The sequence below is a fragment of the Carassius gibelio genome, chromosome A10 (genome assembly GCF_023724105.1).
Source record: "Carassius gibelio isolate Cgi1373 ecotype wild population from Czech Republic chromosome A10, carGib1.2-hapl.c, whole genome shotgun sequence".
NCBI classification, from domain to species: domain Eukaryota; kingdom Metazoa; phylum Chordata; class Actinopteri; order Cypriniformes; family Cyprinidae; genus Carassius; species Carassius gibelio.
Window position 1 is genome coordinate 16,937,629 of NC_068380.1, and position 22,942 is coordinate 16,960,570.

Consider the following 22,942-nt stretch of genomic DNA (forward strand, 5'->3'; position numbering starts at 1 on the left):
TGCATCTACGGTAGGCGATATGTACCAAAAAGCTTTGACTGGATGTCTTCTAATACCACTTCGTCGAGTTTTCCTTCAGGTGAACAGGTGTGTTATTTCAAACAAACAGCAACATGACCATAAACAAACGAATGTTACAGTATGAATTACTGACTGTGGAAAACATGAAATATTGTAATTAGTAGTCATGTCTTCTTTATTCGTTATATTTTCTGAATAATGTGCATTGTTAGATATAAAAAAAATATTGTAATATAGATTGTAACACTGACTTACCTGTCGAGAAGAAAACTGGCCACTTCAGCGTCTCTTTTGAAATCTTTATCCAGCATTAGCTCTTTCCACCTAGAAAAAGCTTCCCCGACATTAACTCTTGTTTTCTGTAATCTACGGTCACGTTTCCTTTTACGTTCTATTTTTGACTGTTTTGCGACTATGTTTTCTTCTCCTGTGGCGCCGCATATGTATGGTCCATAATAAGAATGCAATCCAGACTTTTAAACTTGCCGGTGCAGTTTCAAGCGCCTCTCACTGCTCTGCACCTGCGTTTCTGGCTCTGACCCAAAACACGTTGTGGAAACGCGTTGGCTTAGTACTTTTTGTCCCTCTCTGCTATTATAGTTTTGCAAGATGGCGGAACTACATGGAAGCCTCCGTCGACCTACCCGTCCCATGTATATAAAGATAATAAATTCTTCATTTACGAGGATTAGTTTAAACATTGGCATAGGTATTTGTACACCATTGAGGGCATATTTATGAATAAAAATATTGATTTTAGATAATAAAATACCTAAAAAGTTACTTATTGTCCCTTTAAAGGAATAGTTCACCCAAAAATGAAAATTTGCTGAAAATATATGCCCTTCAGGCCGTCTACGGTGTAGATGAGTTTCTTTCTTCAGTTCTGAAATCTGTTCTGATAAAGCAGCAAACTCTTTTACTTCTTGAATTGCCTTAAGATTAATTTTCAGCAATTTTTAATTTCTGGTTGAATTATTGCTGTAATATCATAAACACAAAATTCAAAATAAAAAAAAAATTGTATGCAGCAAAGACTGTTTGCATAATTTCTTTGAGTGCATAGAGAAATGGTTGCTTCTGCTCAGGCTGCTGGTGGGTTCACCCTGGAGCGGATACCCTCAGAATAGAAAAGGAAGTCTCTATAAGTGTGACATTAGTGCTTCCGGAGGAGCCAGCTGCCAAAAACTAAACCTTGCAGGTCAATTTCTCTTTATCTGAAATAATAATGATGTTATAAAAAGTATTGTGGTATAACCATGTGTTTTTGGAGATGAAACAATAATAATACCATGAAGTACAAATGCATGGTATCTAATGAATATGATATCAGCACTTGCCTATTGTTTTACCGACACCATAGTTCTTTTTTGTAAGGGGGTCCTTTAAAATCCATTTAAAAAAAAGTTCTGTTGAACTGAGATTTAGATTCCTAATTGTCATGTAAATATATCTGTGTCTTCGCAGACTCTGTCAGCATAGATGGTGTGCAGAGCATCAACGCCAACATGAGTCTGGGCCTGACTCTCACTCCATTAGCTGAACCTAATGGAACGATGGTATGTTGTAGTAGCATTGTGTCATCATCAGGGGGCTCGTTTTCCCTTTTAAAAGCATTCATTCAGGTGTTTTCATACTCAAGAGGCTCTTCCATGTATTAAACTGTATAAAGTTCAGTATAAATGTGTGTTTCAGACATGTGGTACTCTGTGGGCTCAGCGCTGTGGCAGTCATTACTTTTACCCAGGAGTCTGTATTGTAGTAAACCCACAGTTTACGCTTCAGTCATCCTTCTCTCCTGCCCTTCAAAGTACATCTTATTTTGGATTGTCAGAAATGTATAAAATAATTGATTAAGTTAATCATTCTTGATCTGAATTTCTCATTCAGCTTGTGGTGGGCCCATGGATGTTGCCATTGTTTTGGACGGATCAAACAGTATATATCCATGGCCTGACGTTATAAACTTTCTCATTAAGCTTTTGGAAAATCTTGATATTGGACCAGATAAAACCAGAGTAAGTACTGCAATGAAGCTTATTATGATCCAGTTTATTTATTTTATTCCTATGATATGACTTTGGATTTTTTTTTCTTTTTTTTTTTAGGTCTGTATTATGCAGTATTCGGCGGATTTGTCCTTTCATTATAATTTTAGTTCTGACCAAAATAAAGAAAAACTTCTTTCAGCAGCTTCTGTTATTGAGCAAAAAACTGGAATAGTAACCAACACTTTTGCAGCACTTGACAATGTCAGGTATCCCATCCCCTACAAACTATTTTTATGTATTTGTTTGTTTGTTTGTTTGTTTGTTTATTGTTTGTGAAAAAACACATTTTGTGATTGTTTGTGTTTCAGACAGACAGCTTTCCTGCCAGAAAAAGGTGACCGTCCCCGTGCCACTAAGGTGTTGGTTGTGGTAACAGATGGAGAATCTGCTGATGGTTATATAGGTCAAGAGGTCATTGAGAGATGCAAAAGAGAGGGCATCATTCGCTTTGGCATTGCTGTGAGTGAGAGAGATCAGCATGAAAAAAAAAAAAGCATTACATTAATAAAATGTAAACTTTAATGTTAATAATTTTTCATCTACAGTATTATATATAAATATGAGACCATATTATGAAATAAAATGAGTATTGAGAATCACTGTTTTATTAAGCTACCCAGTTTTACAGTTTTTATTTATTTTATTATTTTTATAGTTTTTTGGATTTTAATTTGCAGAATATGTCTTGAATTAAAGGTGTTTTGGGGGTCATATGATGCTTTTTTAAAGATAATTTCTTTGTGTATTTGGTGTAACAGAATATGCTGACAATGTGCTTTAATGTAAAAAAAAACAAACAAAAAAAAACATTATTTTTCAAAAACTGTACATTATTGTAGGTCCTCTATGCACCGTCTCTCTCAAACACGTAGTTTTCTACAAAGTCCCTCCTTCTGACAAGCGCAGTCTGCTCTGATTGGCCAACTGACCCAGTGCATTGTGATTGGCCGAACACCGCAAGCACTCGTCAGAAATGTAATGCTCCTTTCCATAATCGCGAGCTTCATCTTTAAAAATAAATTTAACATGACAGACACAGTGATGAAGCTAGTATGTGTTTAAAGTACACAAGCCACGCACAGTTAAGACAGCTGACTCCACCATGTGACCATCTCTCTCTCTCTCTCCCTCTCTCTCTCTCTCTCTCTCTCTCTCCCTCTCAGTGCGTTCATTCACATTCACACACACACACACACAAACAACGCACAAAACTCTGCATTTGAACATTCATTATCAAATACTTAAACTAATAACAAAACATTCTTAGACTAGCTGATTTAGAAGCGTCAGATTGTTGTGGCAAAGTCAGAATGACCTCCTCTCCTAGGTTCACGAAACAGTCATCCATAAAATGCATTGTTGTTCTGTTGGAAGTAATCTTAAAGATTCTGGAAGGCCAAAGATTCTTTCGGAAGGCCAATTAAAGTGATTTTGCTTTCGTCTAGATATACAGTACACAGCATCTCCCTGACATGACTGCTTCAACACTAACTGCGGTTACTGAAACCATGTCTTCTTTCTTTGTGTGAAGATTTGAAAAGAACATCTCTTTGGATTTGAGACTTTAGTTTTTGCAACTTTTCAGATCTTCTTTATGCACCAAGAGCTTGTAACACTCCAAAGAGAAAGGAAAATTTTAAATCACATCATATGACCCCTTTAAGTTTTAAGTTTGTTTAGGTATTTTTAATAGACAGTAAAATTTGAATTTGGTGTATTACTGTCATCTATGAAATTACACAGATTCTCAAGCAAAGTGCCGATATTCAAATATTCATCAAGGAGATTGAATTGATCGCTAGCACTCCAACAGAGAACTACATGTTCAATGTGTCATCAGAGGAAGCACTAATCAATATCGCAGAATCTCTGGGGGAAAGAATCTTTAACATAGAGGGTAAATCTTGCATTCATGTATGCCAAATTGAATAATGCATTTGTTCATCCAGTGACAACAGGTCACTTTTTAAAACTAAAATACAGCTTTAAACTATGATAAGCATTTGATGGTTTAGACTTGTTTGATTTGAGGCACCAGTCAAGGTCAGGAATTTCAACTGGAGATGTCCCAAGTTGGATTCAGCGCACACCAGACCAATAAGAAGGTGTCAGTAATCTTTCAAAATATCTGATTGAGTTAATTTGTAATGTACCATGCTGATTTACAAGAAATGAAGGAATGACGGGTGGCATTTTATCCCACAGGATGTGATCATGCTGGGTGCTGTTGGAGCGTATGGATGGAGCGGGACCGTCGTCCATCAAACAGCTGAGAAATCACATATTTTCCTCAAAAATGCTTTTGAGAAAATCCTGGATGACAGAAACCACAGCTCACTACTTGGTGAGCCAGCCAGAAAATGAACTGTAAAGTCATTTTCATTATAAAAAGCAAATAAAAAAGTAATGTAGCTTTATATTCACATTTCTGCTACAGTTCAAATTTTTGGGGTCTGTAAGATTTTTATTTTTTTATAAATTAATACAAAAATATGTTTTCCACACTGATAATAATAAATGTTTCTTGAGCATCAAATCAGTATATTATAATTAATTCTGAAGGTTCATGTGACACTGAAGACTGGAGTAATGATGCTTAAAATTCAGCATTGATCAGATAAATAAATTACAATTTCAACACATACTACTACAGACCGGGTATAAATACACAGGGAGAGACAAACGCTAATGGGGAAATGACTGAGTGCAATGATAGGTAACTAGTGACAGCTGGGTGCAATAATTAAGCAGAGGATGTGAGGAGTGTGGTTCATAAAGTGACAGACACCGTGGGGAAGGGGGACATCTAGTGGATACCCAGGGAACACAACCCAGACACTGTGACAGTACACCTCTCTACGGAGCGGCTCCCAGACGCTCCACAACAAGACACAAAACAGAGACCAGGAGGGAGGCGGACAGCTGGAGGCTCAGGGGGAGGGACGGAGGGCCAGAAGAAAAATAAACATGGGGAACAGACACCAGGAGTGTAAACTTGAAACAGGGAGACCAGGAGGGAGGAGGACCGGAGGAGGTTCAGGGGGAGGGACGGAGGGCCAGGCTAACAGAGGGGAACAGACAGAAAACATAACAGAAAACAAGAAACACAAAACATAAGTCCATAAAGGACATCACGTGGCGCCCACCAGGGTGGAACAGAAGACCACCACAACCTTGTGATCGAGGCCAGAGTCCCCCAGGGTGGAGCAGAAGACCACCACACTCCTGTGGTCAAGGTGGAAGCCACCTAGGGCGGATCAGAAGACCACCACAACCTTGTGGTCAAGTCGGAAGCCCCCCAGGGTGGAGCAGAAGACCACCACATCCTTGAGGTCGAGGCTGAAGGCCCCCAGGGCGGAGGTGAAGACCACCACAACCGTGTGGTTGGACCAACAGGAGGACGACACTCTGGCAATCCCATGGTGTACATACTGGACTCCAGAAGATCGGTGCTGAACCGACACTGCTCATGAAGATTCTTGGTGACTTGCATTTGTACATGAAGATAATTGGTGATTTGTATTTGCTCATGAAGATCAATGGTGACTTGCCTTTGTTCATTAAGATCAGTGGTGACTTGCCTTTGTTCATGAAGATCAACAGGGACTTGACTCAGTCCTTGAAGATCACCAGTGACTTGACTCTGTCCTTGAAGATCACCAGTGACTTGACTTAGTCCTTGAAGATCACCAGTGACTTGACTCTGTCCTTGAAGATCACCAGTGACTTGACTCTGTCCTTGAAGATCACCAGTGACTTGACTCAGTCCTTGAAGATCAACGGTGACTAGCCTTGTCTCTGGAAAGTCCATGGTACCTAGCCCTGGCTCAGGAAGGTCATCAGTGACTAGCCCTGACTCTGGAGGGTCAGCGGTGACTAGCCCTGACTCTGGAAGGTCATCGGTGACTAGCCCTGACTCTGGAAGGTCATCAGTGACTAGCCCTGACTCTGGAAGGTCATCAGTGACTAGCCCTGACTCTGGAGGGTCCACGAACACTTGACTCCACTCTGTAGAGTTCACTGGAACCTGACTCGACTCTGGGGGGTCAACAGGAACCTGACTCGACTCTGGGGGTTCAACAGGAACTTGACTCGACTCTGGAGAGTTCACTGGAACCTGACTCGACTCTGGAGAGTTCACTAGAACCTGACTCGACTCTGGAGAGTTCACTGGAACCTGTTTCGACTCTGGGGGTTCAACAGGAATCTGACTCGACTCTGAAGAGTCCACTGGAACCTGACTCGACTCTGGGGGGTCAACAGGAATCTGACTCGACTCTGGAGAGTCCACTGGAACCTAACTCGACTCTGGAGGGTCAACTGGAACCTGACTCGACTCTGGAGAGTTCACTGGAACCTGACTCGACTCTGGAGAGTCCACTGGAACCTGACTCGACTCTGGAGAGCTCACAGGAACCTGACTCGACTCTGGAGTGTCCACTGGAACCTGATTCGACTCCAGAGGGTCAGCTGTGACTGTCATCCTGTGCAGCGGCGTTGGGCACGCAGCCATCATGGGCCATGACTCTGGACAGGTGGCCATCTGGTGCTGTAGCACTGGGCTGGCAGCCATCCTGTGCTGTGGTGCTGGATTGACGGCCATCTTGGGCTGTGGCGCTGGATTGATGGCCATCTTGGGCTGTGGCGCTGGATTGACGGCCATCCTGGGCCATGACTCGGGACGGGTGGCCATCATGGACCGTGGTTCTGGATCGGTGGACAACTTGAGAATTTGCGCTGGGTGAGTGGCCATCTTGCTCTGTAGCACTGGGCTGGCAGCCATCTTGTGCTGTGGCGATGGATTGGCGGCCATCTTGGGCCATGACTCTGGACGAGCGGACATCTTGGCCATTGGCGCCAGGGTAGCTGCCATTTTGTGCTGTAGTGCTGGGCTGGCGGCCATCTTGTGCGGTGGCGCTGGATTGGCGGCCATCTTGTGCTGTGGTGCTGGGCTGGCGACCATCTTGGGCTGTGGTGCTGGCTCAGCAGCTGTGACGTGAACAATCTTGGGAATCTCTAAGATCTTTGACAGCGTGGAAAAGTAATCCAAGAATGTGTTAGTGGCCATCTTGGGCGTTGGCGCTGAGCTGGCGGCCATCTTGCCCCGTGGCGCTGGACTGGTGATCGCATTGTGTTGTGGTGCTGTGTTGGCGTCCATCCTGCCTCGTGGCACTGGACTAGCGCCCATCATGGGCAATGGACGTGCGCTTCCTCTCTCCTCTCCGTCCGTCCGTGGTGAGACGGTGGCTCTAATCCATCCCACAAGAGCCCCGGGTCGAAGGGCGGCCCTGGTTGAGAAGCGGTGCTGAGTATCCTCTCGACCACTCCCTCCTCGGCGACCTCCTCTGGTTTCCCGGAAAACCACCAGGCAAGTTCCTTCAAATCCATTCATCTCCCGCACTGTGGCTGGGGAGGAGACATAAGCCGACATACCGCTGGCTCTTGCAGTGACGGAGTCCTTCTGTCACGATCTGTGATACAGGAAACCACGGAGATAGAACCAATTGCAGGCAAGTCTTTATTAAAGGGGCAATCCAAAGAGTAAACAATCCAGGCAGGGGTCGATATCCAACAAATCCAAACATAAACAAAACAATAAGACACGAACACAAGGCAAGGGCAAGAACTGATGGACATGAATTAAACACTCCGTGACACATACTACGACAGACCAGGTATAAATACACAGGGAGAGACAAATGCTAATGGGGAAATGACTGAGTGCAGTGATAGGTAACTAGTGACAGCTGGGTGCAATAATTAAGCAGAGGATGTGAGGAGTGTGGTTCATAAAGTGACAGACAATGTGGGGAAGGGGGACATCTACTGGATACCCAGGGAACACAACCCAGACACTGTGACAGTACCCCTCCTCTACGGAGCGGCTCCCAGACGCTCTACGACAAGACACAAAACAGAGACCAGGAGGGAGGCGGACAGCTGGAGGCTCAGGGGGAGGGACGGAGGGCCAGAAGAAAAAAAAAACATGGGGAACAGACACCAGGAGTGTAAACACATCTAGGGACATCTAGTGGATACCCAGGGAACACAACCCAAACACTGTGACATACAGTGCACACAGACTGAAGAAGTTTAAGTCTTCAATTCTTTTAATTGTGATGGTTTTGGCTCACATTTAACAAAAATCCACCCATTCTTAAAATATTTGAATATGTTGACATGCCAATCGGCTAATCAACTCAAAACACCTGCAAAGACTTCCTGAGCCTTCAAAATGGTCGCAGACAACCATTGACACCCTTCACAAGGAGGATGAGCCACAAACATTCATTGCCAAAGAACCTGGCTGTTCACAGGGTGCTGTATCCAAGCATGTTAATAGAAAGTTGAGTGGAAGGAAAAGATACACAACCGAGAGAACCGCAGCCTTATGAGGATTGTCAAGTAAAATCGATTCAATAATTTTAGTGAACTTCACAAGGAATTGACTGAGGCTGGGGTCAAGGCATCAAGATCAAGGAATTTGCTGAACCACAGACAACGTCAGAGGCATCTTACCTGGACTAAGGAGAAGAAGAACTGGTCTGTTGCCCAGTGGTCCAAAGTCCTCTTTTCAGATGAAAGCAAGTTTTGTATTTCATTTGGAAACCAAGGTTCCAGCAGGATTTGGCACCTGCCCACACTGCCAAAAGCACCAAAAGTTGGTTAAATGACCATGGTATTGGTGTGCTTGACTGGCCAGCAGACTCACCAGTAATGAACATAGAGAATCTATGGGGTAAAATGAGAAACAAGAGACCAAAAAATGCAGATGCTCTGAAGGCCACTGTCAAAGAAACCTGGGCTTCCAGACCACCTCAGCAGTGCCACAAACTGATCACCTCCATGCCACGCAGAACTGAGACAGTAATTAAAGCAAAAGGAGCCCCTACCAAGTATTGAGTACATGTACAGTAAAAGAATATACTTTACAGAAGGCCAATAATTCACTAAAAATGTTTTTTTTTTTTATTGGTCTTATGAAGTATTTTAATTTGTTGAGATTCATTGATGGGCTTTTCTTAAATGTGAGCCAAAATCATCACAATTAAAAGAACCAAAAGACTTAAACTACTTTAGTCTGTGTGCATTAAATGTATTTAATACATGAGTTTCACAATTTGAGTTAAATTACTCAAATGAACTCGAAATTCGAATTTATTGAGAAACACGTATATATTCAAATAGAAAACAGTAATATTTTATGTTTTATAATATTTATAATATTATCAATATTGATGGCTTTTACTGTATTTGTGATTAAACTAATTCCTAACATTTTCCCTTGTCATTTGTTCAGGATACTCTGTCACGTCTGTAATTGATGGCTCATCTGAGTTTTATGTGGCCGGTGCTCCTCGTGCTGCTCATATAGGACAGGTCATAGTTTACAGTATCAACAGCCAGAATCAGCCGGTCATTCAAGATTCACAGAGAGGAGATCAGGTAAACACATCTCTCTGTGACCTTTAATGAGCTTTAGTTTCATTGGACAGGGAAGTCCTGTCATAGATCATTGTATTCTGTGGTTTGCAGATCGGCTCTTATTTTGGCAGCGTTCTCTGTTCTGTTGATGTGGACGCTGATGTTGTGACTGATCTGCTGCTGGTCGGAGCTCCGATGTATATGAGCGAGGAGAAATCTGAAACCGGAAGAGTCTACCTCTTCACCATTAACAAAGTGAAACCGCTTTACTGTTCAAAAAACGAATCTTCACTCAAAGCAGGTCCTAAAAAGACCATCTTGCCTTATATTGTTCTCAGGGCAAATTAAGCAACCAGGGGAGGTTAGAGGGATCCTCCGCATCTGAAAATGCTCGGTTTGGGACAGCCATTACTGCTGTCCCCGATCTAAACATGGATGGTTTCAGTGATGTGGTGGTTGGTGCTCCACTGGAAGGCAATGGCCAAGGTGCCGTTTACATCTACTATGGAGACAGAAAAACCATCAGAAAGCAGAGCTCACAGGTAGAACCAAACGTCCTCAACACACATTAAATTTATCTGCAATTATCCAAATTCAGAAAATTCTTACAATTTCAGAAAATTGTTGGAACGAAACTGGACCCAGCACTGAAGTTCTTCGGCCGCTCTCTGGACGCCAGTGAAGATATGAATGGAGACTCTATCCCAGATGTTGTGGTGGGGGCTTTTGGGAAAGTGGTCCAACTCTGGTGAAAATTTGAATACATCAGCCTTCATTTTCTTTTTTAACTTTTTTTTTGTTAACAACTGTTTATTGAATTTTCTTCTGGGGAAAAAAAACAAAAAAAAAACAATGGGAGCAAACTGAGATTTACACTGTGTAAGCTGTGCCTAAAGCCCCTTTCACACTGCACGTTGGACCCGGAAAATTGCTGGAAACATTGCTGGGTCGCCTTCTGTGTGAAAACAAACACTACCCGGGATTGATTCCAGGATAGGTCCCGGGTCAGGGACCTAGTAACATTGCCGGGTTCAGTTCCGGAAAGAGCTTTGTGTAAACAAAAGCCAGAACTAATGCCGTGTCGTTGTGATTACACACGTTATCGCGCAACTTTTTTTTACCAGGTGTTTTGAAGGAAGATCAACGTTCACAACAAACAAATATGTGCAAACTGCAATGAAGCAGAGATCAGTTAGTTCCTCACTTTCCGTGCTAAAGCTGGGATCGTTCACCAGCTTAATTGAAATTTAACGTGCCTAGCTTTTTCGACTCTTACATTACACATCATGCCCTGATGTCACATATCATTACAGGACCTTTACGGGTTGTGTCTGAACGCTGTCACATATTCCGGGCAATCACATTGTGAAAGTGCAAAATCTATCAACCCAGGCACAATTGCCAGGGCACATTACCCATGTATTTGCTGGAATTGCAGTGTGAAAGGGGCTTAACTGTCCCTAAAAAAAACAAGATGCTTCAGTTTATATGGATAAACAATAGAGTCCTCAATTGCTCTCCAATACACAGAAGAATCAGGATCATGAAGGATCAAACTGATAAAGGGCGCAGGAAAAACGCTTGAGCATAAAGTCTAAATTTGGTAAAAGAAAGACCTCCATTTAATCTATTTTGTTGTAAGGTAGTCAGTTTAACACAAGGGTGTTTCCCATCCCATATATACAGTGAAACACATGCATCAAGTTTGTTCCAGTAGCCATTGGTGGAGCGAGAGGAATCATTGAAGAAAATAAATTAATACGTGGGTGAACATTCATTTTAATCACGATTATACAAGCCTGAAGAGAAATAAGAGGACGAGAACAATTTTACAAATCTGAGGATACTTTGGCTAGAATACTATTATAGTTGAGAGAATTTGCTGCAGGGAAGGAAAAACATCTATCCCCAAGTACTTAAAGTTCTGAACCAATAGAATAGATAGAGAAAGGGTTTAATTTTAAAATTGAGGGGAAGTAGACATGACTTACTTCAGTTCATTTTAAACCCAGAGAGAGATCCACAATGGTCAAATAAATTCAACACACGAGGAATAGCATGTGACGGGATTCTCCAAACACAATAAGGTATCCTCAGCAAACAAAGAAATGTGATGATGAGTATTCTGTATAGTTAATTGAGAAATAGTCTCAGGCCGCTTGAGCCAAGAGTTCCAAGTAGGGCTGTCACAATATTAGATTTTTCATATCATGGCTATTGTGTCCATAAGAATTCAAGATATTGATATATCGTGATACCTACAGAAACCTTGGGGGGGGGGGGGGGGGGGGGTATCAGTCAAATTATTTTTTACTTAGTTTAACAAGTTTTTTTTTTTCTCCCAACAAACTTAATGATACTGATAAATGCAGGGTACAAGACTTTGGCTTTCTCTGTCATCTCTGAAGCTCCCATGAAATTACAAGAGTGAAAATACTGTCAAGTTAAACTATATGATGAATAAATTTTAATGTTAACACTGTACAATAAGTCACACACTAAATTAACATGATATCAATAATTGTTGCTTTGAATATCACATTTATCGCCAATACAGGTATATCGCAACACCCCTAGTTCCAAGGATAGAGTAAATAACAGAGGAGAAAGCAGGCAGTCCTGACGAGTACCTCGATGTAGGAAGAATGGGTTAGAGCAAACAGAACCTGTGAGAACAGAGGCTGCTGGGTTGGCGTACAGAACTTATATCATATTTATAAAGCTCGATCCTAGACCCAGATCCTGTACAACCCATAAATAAACAGACAGAACAGCCCATAAATGGTTCCATTCTAGCTGGTCGAAAACTTTCATCGCATCTAGAGGTAATACTGCACAAGGGGAGGACAAACTATTAATTGAATTAAAAATATGATATTCGGACTCGCAATCAAAACTTTGTGAGTTCGAGTCTCGGGCCGGCAGGAATTGTAGGTGGGGGAAGTGCATGTACAGTTCTCTCTCTACCCTCAATACCACGACTTAGCTGCCCTTGAGCAAGGCACTGAACCCCCAACTGCTCCCAGGGCGCCGCAGCATAAATGGCTGCCCACTGCTCCGGGTGTGTTTTCACAGTGTGTGTGCGTGTTCACTGCTCTGTGTGTGTGCACTTTGGATGGGTTAAATGCAGAGCATGAATTCTGAGTATGGGTCACCATACTTGGCTGGATGTCACGTCACTTTCGCTTCACTCACTTTATGAACAAGCCTGTACATAAATTTCTCTAGATGACAAAATAGTACTTGAACATATCATCCAACATCAGTCCCTATCAAAGAGAGTGTCCGGTAACTAGAACAGGACGGGGGTTTTTTTATCAAGAGAGAAATAGAAGCTATAGTAATATAGGAGTTAAATGAGCCTTGAGTAACTGAAAAATGTATCATATCTAAAATGAGGGGGAGGCTAAATCCAACCAAAATCAACCTTCATTTTCAACTGATTTTCATTATTTGAGGGGTGTAAAAAACTAGATTATACCATCCCATGTAACACAATACCATGTTAATTTGTAATACTTCATAAACAGCCCACCTTCAAAAATTGAGTTAAGTGCAGAACAGCTGCAGAGACAGCCTCAGTCTTGGTGGGATATGTACTGTAGATGTGTTTGTGGCCAGGGAAATAATCACTTTAGCTGTCCTCGGGAATCCCATTTTCACCTCAGCAATCCTCTAAGCATCAGCTTTCTGTGGGGCTCTTCTGTTTGTTCCAAAAGCCATAAATCAGTCAAAGGGTTGTGTCTTCGTTTATGCATTTTTGAATTCTCTCATATGGTTTTAGGAGTAGGGGAGTTGCAGTCATCCTGGCGAAGGTTTCCTTTACCCCTGACAAGATCAGTATCCTGAGTAAACCATGTCACTATAGCGGGAGGCAGGTGTCCTGCTTCAAAGCTAAAGTGTGTTTCAGAGCAACATTTAAACCAGCAAATCCATTGGGGCCAGTGGGTAAGGATACTGATTGTAGTCTGGGTCTTATTTTTTTAGGAGATGGACACAAATGGTTTGAGGAAGTGATACATTTGAACTTTATTTTATAAAAACAGATATCAAGTACAACTTGACCCTGGATGCCGACCTACAGTCATCTCGGGTCAGCCCTAGAGGTCATTTCAGCAACTTGGATCGAGTCGTCCAGAAAGACCTCAGCGTATCTGTGCAGGACTTATGTGAAGAGCATGATGTGTATGTGCAGGAGACCCCCGACCTTGTCAACTCGATTGCTTTGCGTGTGGACATAGTTGTCAGCCATCCAGACGCCAACCCCATTCTGGATGTCTTCAGTACTACTGCATGGGAGTTTTTTGTGAGTGTTGCAAGAAGCACAATTTTGAGTTTCAAGTACTTGTGGTTCACTGTGAAGGATGTTTTTTAAGAAAATATGCAATTAATATAAGCAATTACATCAAATATGTCAGGAACTTTCAAACAATGATGGCCAAATATCTATCTATCTATCTATCTATCTATCTATCTATCTATCTATCTATCTATCTATCTATCTATCTATCTATCTATCTATCTATCTATCTATCTATCTATTAGGGGTGTAACGGTTCACAAAATTCACGGTTCGGTTCGATACAATACACTGATGTCACGGTTCGGTTCGGTTCGGTTCGATACGTTTTAGATACAGCAAAATGTAAAAACATCTCAACTTTTCAGAATGCCACAAGCGCACCGCGGGTCATGTGACAAGAACCAACCAATCAGCTTCATCCTTTCCCGTAACAACGTTGAGAGCTCAGCCAAGATGAAGGATCAGCTGATCATAGTTGTATATGGATTGCAATTTTGAAATAAATTTAGTAGCAGAGCTACTGCAAGCGATTTTTAGAGCTGCAAATCCATTTATCCTTCGCTGAAATTTCCGCGTCTCATGGAGAGAGCACGTCATTGTTGCTTAGCAAAGACAGACGCCTCATGAGCGCTTCTGCCCGAGCGCTTTGGAAAGGAGGAGAAAGACGTGCTTAGCGTTTTCCATGCGTTTTTAGGCACGATATGTGAACGGCCACTAAGGGCGTTTTTTTTTTTGTATTCCCGCTGGTGTACCCTGTCATGTTGCAGATGCGACATACCGTTGTTTTTTTATCCACCACTCTCTTGCCATCACCATTATAGCTTAAAGGGAATCCAAAGTGCACCCAAACACCAGACCTGTTGGTTATTGGAGGATCTTCTCATTTCTAGTCTGTTAAACGCATTGGCTATTTTGCAACGAGCCTTCAGCGTGTACTGAGTGAGCGAGCGCCTGCTGAGTAGCCTAACATAAACATATAAGATGGTGTTTTTTTCTTCTTCGGGAGTGTCAGGGGCGTTGCCTGTTACGTTGTTTGGGTTATTGGGCTACCTTGTTGAACGCATATCATTATATTTCTCTCTCTCTCTCTTTTTTTTTTTTTTTTTCAAATATAATTAAATACTCCAACGAACCGTTCGGTATACATAATGCGTACCGCGTACCGAACCGAAAGCGTCGTACCGAACGGTTCAATACGAATACGCGTATCGTTACACCCCTACTATCTATATATATATATATATATATATATATATATATATATATATATATATATATATATATAATAAGTATATAATAAGATAATTAATTTATTGTTATTTTAATGTTTATGATATCCCATGTACTGTTTATTTAATGTATTTGAATATGAACTTTAAAAAGTTATTTGCATAGCATTTTTATAAAAAATATAGCAATTTTTTTTTGAGTAAACTAAAACTCTCTAGAAATATTACAATTTAAAAAAAAGATACAAAACAAATAAGTTATTTTAGTACATAAATCCCAAGGAAGGAGAGATATACCCAATCTATGTATCTATAATACTTCTTATTTTTTTAAATCTCTAATCTTTTAATGTTTCCATGAAAAAAAATCTGGCTTAGTCCATTTAGAATATGATAATACAGAATATTATCCAGGAAACTGTTCTTAAATCCTCACTGTGGTTTGGTTTGGTCTAGATCCCGTTCTCAAAGGACTGTGGTCAAGATGACATTTGCTTCAGTGACTTGGTTCTGACTGTGCAGAGTGAAGAGACACTCGGGTAAGATTCCCTCAACTTCAGTCAGTCATCTCTTATTATAGGAAATGTTATATTCAGTGTGTTGACGAGTTGTTCCATGCATTCCTGGTTTCCTCACTCCTCGCTACATATAGGGTGACAGAATCTCAGACAAGAACAGTTAAATTGCGTGTCTACCCTACATTTGTTTTCCGGTTTTCCTCAGTCCTTTTGTTTCCAGTGTGTTGTTATGGATCCCTTCCTTCACTCCGAATTCATCCTCCTCCTGCTGCAGCAGGGAGAAAAATTCATCCAGATGAAGCATTCTGCACATTCTGTGATGCCAACCTCAACAGCGTCATAATCCGAAGATGGCCCTCGAGCGGAATTCACCAGCTTTGTGGAGTGGACACTGGCGAGAAATGGATCTCTGTTCCCCGCCGGTGCATCTCCTGACCCAGAACCCAGCCCACCATCTACCCGATCTGCATAGCACATGCCTGATACCACTGCTGATGGAGAGCCTGAGCCCGCCGCAACCGATGAGCCATCACTAGAGAGAACGACATAGCTGAGGATCACCACAGAGCCAGAGGCTGTGACATCAGTCCAGGTGTGTGAGACGGCAACACTGCCTGCCACGAGAGTGCCACAAGAGTGAGAGGACCCCCGCCCCCTGCATCCATGGTTGATGGTGAGCTGACTATGGTGCGGCAAAAGGCCAAAACAAGGAATAGGATCTCATTGACTGGGAATCTGATCTGGAGATCTCTGCTTTGTCTCTACTGGTCCCGTCCAGCCCTTCTTTGTCCATGGTTCCCTCGTCCAGCCCTGAGGGGGCTTCTGATTCTCCTGTGCCTGCTCTTGGAATGTGCTCTCCAGTGCCTGCTCCTAACATGTGCCCTCCAGTGCCTGCTCCTAAAATGTGCCCTCCAGTGCCTGCTCCTAACATGTGCCCTCCAGTGTCTGCTCCTAGAATGTGCTCTCCAGTGCCTGCTCCTAACATGTGCCCTCCAGTGCCTGCTCCTAGAATGTGCTCTCCAGTGCCTGCTCCTAACATGTGCCCTCCAGTGCCTGCTCCTAGAATGTGCTCTCCAGTGCCTGCTCCTAACATGTGCCCTCCAGTGCCTGCTCCTAGAATGTGCCCTCCAGTGCCTGCTCTTAGAATGTGCCCTCCAGTGCCTGCTCCTAACATGTGCCCTCCAGTGTCTGCTCCTAACATGTACCCTCCAGTGCATGCTCCTAACATGTGCCCTCCAGTGCCTGCTCCTAACATGTGCCCTCCAGTGTCTGCTCCTAGAATGTGCTCTCCATTGCTTGCTCTTAGAATGTGCTCTCCAGTGTCTGCTCCTAGAATATGCTCTCCAGTGCCTGCTCCTAACATGTGCCCTCCAGTGTCTGCTCCTAGAATGTGCTCTCCAGTGCCTGCTCCTAACATGTGCCCTCCAGTGCCTGCTCCTAGAATGTGCCCTCCAGTGCCTGCTCCTAACATGTGCCCTCCAGTGCCTGCTCCTAGAATGTGCTCTCCAGTGCCTGCTCCTAACATGTGCCCCTCCAGTGCCTGCTCCTAGAATGTGCTCTCCAGTGCCTGCTCCTAGAATGTGCTCTCCAGTGCCTGCTCCTAACATGTGCCCCTCCAGTGCCTGCTCCTAGAATGTGCTCTCCAGTGCCTGCTCCTAGAATGTGCTCTCCAGTGCCTGCTCCTAACATGTGCCCTCCAGTGTCTGCTCCTAGAATGTGCTCTCCAGTGTCTGCTCCTAACATGTGCTCTCCAGTGCCTGCTCCTAGAATGTGCCCTCCAGTGCCTGCTCTTAGAATGTGCTCTCCATTGCTTGCTCTTAGAATGTGCCCTCCAGTGTCTGCTCCTAACATGTGCCCTCCAGTGTCTGCTCCTAACATGTACCCTCCAGTGCATGCTCCTAGAATGTGCCCTCCAGTGTCTGCTCTCAGAATGTGCACTTCAGTGCCTGCTCTTAGAACGTGCTCTCCAGTGTCTCCTCTTAGAATGTGCTCTCCAGTGCCTGCTCCTCGAAAATACCCGCACTCCCACCTGCTCCAGCCTCCTCCACTGTTGTCATCTGGCAGCCCTCAGCCCACCATCATTGTGGTGCAAGCCCCGCGGGACTGCCATCCTCCAGCGTCGCTGTGGTCAGAGTCTCTTCATACCGCTGCCTCGAACCTCCGAGACCTGGACTCTGCCTCGGTCGTTTGACCAGTCGGCTCCACCATGGCTCATAGCTCCCTCCCTCTCTCCCTCCCAGCAGTCCACAAGTCTCTGGCTCTTATCATCCCTCCGGCTCCACCTTGGTCTAGGGTTTACTCTTTCCTCCATCCCCCTGGCTCCGTCAGGCTCCTTTATCCCCTTCGGCTCCAACTCAGTCCTCTGTTGCTTCAGCTCCGGATCCTCTCTGTGACCCTGGATCTTTGGCTCTCCACCTCGGACTCCTCGTCCTCGGTCCTGCTGGGCTCCTCCTGCTCCAAGCTCCAGCCCCCACACCCTCGTTGTTCTATTGTGTGAGGTCACACCTTGCGGGAGGGGGGAGTAATGTTACGCCCCAGACTCATTATGTTGTGTTTACCTTGCATGTGTTCCGTGTCCCACGTTAACTGTGTCATTCCAAGCACCTGGGTTTTCCCAATTATTCTGTGTTCATAAGCCTCTGTCCATTCAGTTCATGTTTGTCGGAGAATATACTTCTACCTCTGTGTTTCCTGTGCTCCTGTATGCCCTGTGTATTCCTGTGGATTATTGTAATGAAAGAAGATTGTTCTGTGCATTCCTGGTTTTCTCATTCCTCACTCTTCACTACACGTAGTGTGACTAACTGGTATGAAAGTTTTTTTTATTTTTATTATCTCTAGCAAAACTCAACTGGCAGTCAGCCAGAACAAGAGAAGGCTCTCCTTCACTGTGACTGTGATGAACAGGAAGGAAAATGCGTACAATGCTCGAATGTCGGCCCGCTACTCCAGTAACCTGTTCTTTGCTTCTGTTACACCACAGGTACTTCATAACTAATGCAAAAAATGTATCACTTATATTCTTCTTAAAACAAGCTGTACTCTTACTCTTACTCTTACTCAAACTTCTATATAGAAGATTCTAACTGTAAGGGAAGTGCAGCATAATATGCATATTTTACTAGTATTGGCACACACACATTCTTGTGTTTAAAACCAGCTATTTTTTGCTTATCCAATCTGAATTTGCAGACTGAAGGAGCAGAGGTGAAGTGCACTCTAATGAAAGAATCAGACACACTTATCTGCCAAGTTAGTTATCCAGTGCTGAGGACGGACCAATCGGTGAGACAGACACAGATGAGCACTAATGTCAGTATCCGACTGTGACAAGTGGGGCATGGCCGAGAGACCTGGGAACAAAGAGTGAGGCCAGGTGTAGTGATTGGAGATGAGCTACACCTGCGACCCACCACCTGTCTCGAGTCCCACATAGAAGATGGAAGGATATAAAACTGGAGCGATGACCGTGAAGAACGAGAGAGGACCAGGCCTGGGCCATTATTTTATGTTTTGATATTATTTATTTTATCAAATAAATTAAATCCGCCTCCTTCTTCCGGGTTTCGGCACCACTGTAATAATAAAACCTTCATCCGGAAGAAGGAGGCGGGAACCGGCGCACAATCAAAATGAAACTTTAATAATTCAAAATAAACACAAAACAGCGCACCAGCCCCTCACGGACGACTGGTGCGCATAAATAAAAAGCAAACACATAAAATATGGCCCAGGCCTGGTGCTCTCTCGTCCTTCACTATTGTCGCTCCAGTTTTATATCCTTCAATCTCCTCTGTGGGACTCAAGACCGGCGGTGGGGCGCAGGTGTCGCGGATTTCCCAATCACCCTATCGGCCTCGCTCGTTCCCACATCTCTCGGCCCCGCCTCACTCGTCACACCGACTGATATGTTTGTAATGGTTTTGTATGTTTTTCATAGGTTACATTTGTGGTCAACTTTGAATTTAACTTGAATCAGCTTCAAAAAAATGCCAGTGTTGTCTTCGAAGCTTTAAGGTAAACTGTTTTACCCAATTCATTTTTTAATGACTATCATGGTTTTGTATCATCGCTGTTCAAATGCTTTTTTACAAAAGCAATTTAGAGAATTGCCAACATCTGACAGTCCCTCAAGACTGTGAAAATAGTTTTAAGCAGTAAGTGTCTGTGATCTACGAGTATTTGTGTGAGGAGATTGTTCTGTTAATCATTGTTTCATTGGTTCATTTTCACTGCAGTGACAGCACAGAGGAAACTCCAGCTGATAATAAGATCTCTGTCTCCATTCCTGTCCAATACAACTCTGAGATTATCCTCAGCAGGTCAGACATGAAACAATACTTCATTCTGATTGGTCGGTTGCTGCATTCTGCCTGCATTCATTTTGCTAAAAAGTTTGGGATCAATTAGACTAATACTTGTTGTTGTTTTTTAACAAGGATACATTAAATTGATCAAAAGTGATAATAAAGATATTTATAATGTTTGAATAGACAAATCAGATAAATGCAGTTTTTGAACTTTCTATTAATCAAAGAATCCTGAAAAAAAAATTATCACAGTTTCATCAAAAATATTAAGCAGCAAAACTGTTTTTAAAGGTCCCATTCTTCGTGATCCCATGTTTCAAACTTTAGTAAGTGTGTAATGTTGTTGTTAGAGTATAAATAATATCTGTAAAATTTTAAAGCTCAAAGTTCAAAGCCAAGTGAGATATTTCATTTAACATAATTCGCCTACAAAAAACGACCCGTTGGGCTACATCCTTCTACTTCCTGCAGTAATGACATCACTAGAACCGTTTTTTTGACTAACCTCCGCCCACATGAATACACAAAAAAGGGGGCGTGGTCTTGTTGCGCTCCGACGGAGAAGAGGTAGAGCTGCGTTTGTGTTTGTCGCCATGTCGTCGAAACGCTGTTATTTTCATCTCTGAGTCCAATCACCTTTGTTTGGGCTTCCCAGTGACGCTGTACTTAGAGACCAATGGTTACAATTTATTTTTAACTCGGTTCCCAAAAATTATAATCCACATGTAAAACTATGTGCAGCACATTTTGCTGAGGACAGCTTCCTCAGTCTCAATCAGTTTAATGCTGGATTCATACAAATATTATTCTTGAAAGATGGAGCAGTTCCGACTTTGTCTGGAGAAGGCGTTGTTTATTTAAAATTTATAATAACAAAAAAATTATGTTTTTATATTGAGCAGCAAATCAGCTTATTAGAATGATTTTTGAAGGATTGTGTGACAATGAAGACTGGAGTAATGATGCTGAAAATTAAACTTTAACTTTCGTGAATTCAAAAACTTTAATATAAATTACCGACCTCAGAATTATTTGGGTCAAATGAATTGGTTAGAAAGTGTGGGAAGCAAACTTGTAAAGATCCTGAATAACTTTGTAAATAATATGAGAATTCTATTAGAAATAATTTCTTATCACATTTAAAACCACTTTTTACACATGTATATGTGTGTGTGTGTGTGAGAGAGAGAGAGAGAGAGAGAGAGAGAGAGAGAGAGTTGAGTAGTTTTATAAGAAATTTATAAGAGAATATCAGAGTTACATTTTCAACAAAATGTTACTTTCTTTTTCCATTTAGTAACTGACACTTCTACAGTTCCAATGTTGTGCAGAGGCATTTCCTTCTGCCTGAGGCTTATTCATTTCAAATCTGATGCTAAAGGGTCTTACAGTTGGCAAAAATAGAACTGGGGGTATTTTTATTTATTTATTTATTTAATAAACAAGCACAGCTCAGGTGATAGAAAGTAACGCAAAAGTAATGTAATGCATTACTTGCCATAAAATGTAACTAAGTAACACAGTTACTTTTTTTATCGAGTAATATTGTAATGCATTACTTTCTTAACTTTCCCCAACATTGTCTCTACTTGATAACCCATCGTAATGTTTGACTAAAAGTCCTCTAATGTCTTTATTATATTTTAATTTCTTCAGAAATTCAAACATAGATGCTTATTTACTTGAAAAAGATAACAATTTCACAACCACAGTGAGGAATTTCAAGGACATCGGCCCAGATTTTAACTTTAATTTAAAGGTGAGTTCATGTGGTAGTGAAACGGATGAATCCTTCTAAGGAGGGCCAAACTACTCAAAATGTTATAATTAAATAAATGTTGAAATATATAAATAATTTCTTAAATACATAAGGAAACATTTAAATATAAATACATGCATAAATATATAATTATTAATTAATTAATTAATTTGTTTATGTTTTTTTATTTATTCGTTCATTTATTTATTCATTCATTTATGTCCTCCCGCCACATTTCATTTTCAGGGTTAGAGATGTGGGCACGTGACTCAGTGGTCGGTGAAAGTATAATGGTGCGTGCTGCCTCTGCTCTGCCTATGCACTGCTTACGCATCCAGTGTGAAACAGGCACGTAAAGTCAACAATACTATCGCAGCATTGATTTCAGCCAACATCTCCCGGATATTTTACTATTGGGTTTCCCATACATTGGTTTATTTGCGGCAGACGGCCAAAATCAAAAACCACCGTGGGTGTTTTCATATCACTGTATTCCGTTAAAAAACTGACTGCTTTAAAAAAAAAAAAGTAATGGCTGATAATTCAGTGTTTGTGAGCTCAGCGCTGCTTTTTATAAAGCTGTTACCAGGGGAACCTCTATCTCTCTCTCTCTCTTATAGCGCCCCCTGCTGGCAGAAAATATTTTTTAATTTATGGGATGGGGGAGTGCCAACACAAGTAGAGTGTAAGACTGTGGGAAACACTGCATAGTCAACGTTTTGATCGTTTGAACGTTTGCTCCTGCATCTGCAAGAGTCAACAATAGGTATTTTACTGTACCATCCTCAACCATAGCTCGTGATGCAAAAAAAAAAACTAGAAAAAGGCGCCTAAATTAGAAAGACCAAAGAAATCGGGTTTGAAAGGTAATGCCGCCCACTGAGTGACATGCCCCCAACCGTAACCCTGAAAATGAAATGTGGAGGGAAGAAATAAATTAATGAATGAATAAATGTATAAATAAATACATAAATAAAGACATGAATGAATAAATAAATACATATTTATATTTATTTAGGCATTTATGCATTCATTAATGTATTTATTTCATTATGTATTTCACTATTTATATATTTCAACATTTAATTAATTATTTAATTTTGAATAATTTGGCCCTCCATATACTTCAGGCTGTTCACTACCGCCATCTGTTGGTTTGCTTTGAAAACTGAAGTGTAAGATAGTGCTGATTGTATTTATTTCTCCAGGTTTCTACAGGAACTGTCCCAGTCAGCCTGGTTTACCTCAATGTCTCGCTGCCCAACAGCACTAGAGCAGGAAATCCTCTCCTCTACATAACCAGCATTAAAACCTCACCTGTGAGGA

At 42.1% G+C, this 22,942-nt stretch overlaps 1 protein-coding gene across 1 annotated transcript in view; it reads left to right on the plus strand.

Moving 5' to 3' along the window:
* The window catches only part of LOC128021398 (integrin alpha-2), a 42,827-nt gene that overhangs the window by 15,989 nt on the left and 3,896 nt on the right, over nt 1–22,942 (plus strand). The window contains exons 3-24 of the mRNA XM_052608529.1: nt 1,110–1,222; nt 1,489–1,580; nt 1,717–1,831; nt 1,912–2,039; nt 2,130–2,278; nt 2,381–2,531; nt 3,816–3,969; nt 4,104–4,177; nt 4,278–4,416; nt 9,373–9,518; nt 9,609–9,752; nt 9,836–10,039; nt 10,115–10,245; nt 13,282–13,445; nt 13,544–13,803; nt 15,486–15,568; nt 18,389–18,530; nt 18,740–18,832; nt 19,488–19,564; nt 19,786–19,869; nt 21,514–21,616; nt 22,825–22,935. Coding sequence (XP_052464489.1) covers nt 1,110–1,222; nt 1,489–1,580; nt 1,717–1,831; nt 1,912–2,039; nt 2,130–2,278; nt 2,381–2,531; nt 3,816–3,969; nt 4,104–4,177; nt 4,278–4,416; nt 9,373–9,518; nt 9,609–9,752; nt 9,836–10,039; nt 10,115–10,245; nt 13,282–13,445; nt 13,544–13,803; nt 15,486–15,568; nt 18,389–18,530; nt 18,740–18,832; nt 19,488–19,564; nt 19,786–19,869; nt 21,514–21,616; nt 22,825–22,935 — 2,857 coding nt within the window. The remainder of the gene's footprint in view (nt 1–1,109; nt 1,223–1,488; nt 1,581–1,716; nt 1,832–1,911; nt 2,040–2,129; nt 2,279–2,380; nt 2,532–3,815; nt 3,970–4,103; nt 4,178–4,277; nt 4,417–9,372; nt 9,519–9,608; nt 9,753–9,835; nt 10,040–10,114; nt 10,246–13,281; nt 13,446–13,543; nt 13,804–15,485; nt 15,569–18,388; nt 18,531–18,739; nt 18,833–19,487; nt 19,565–19,785; nt 19,870–21,513; nt 21,617–22,824; nt 22,936–22,942) is intronic.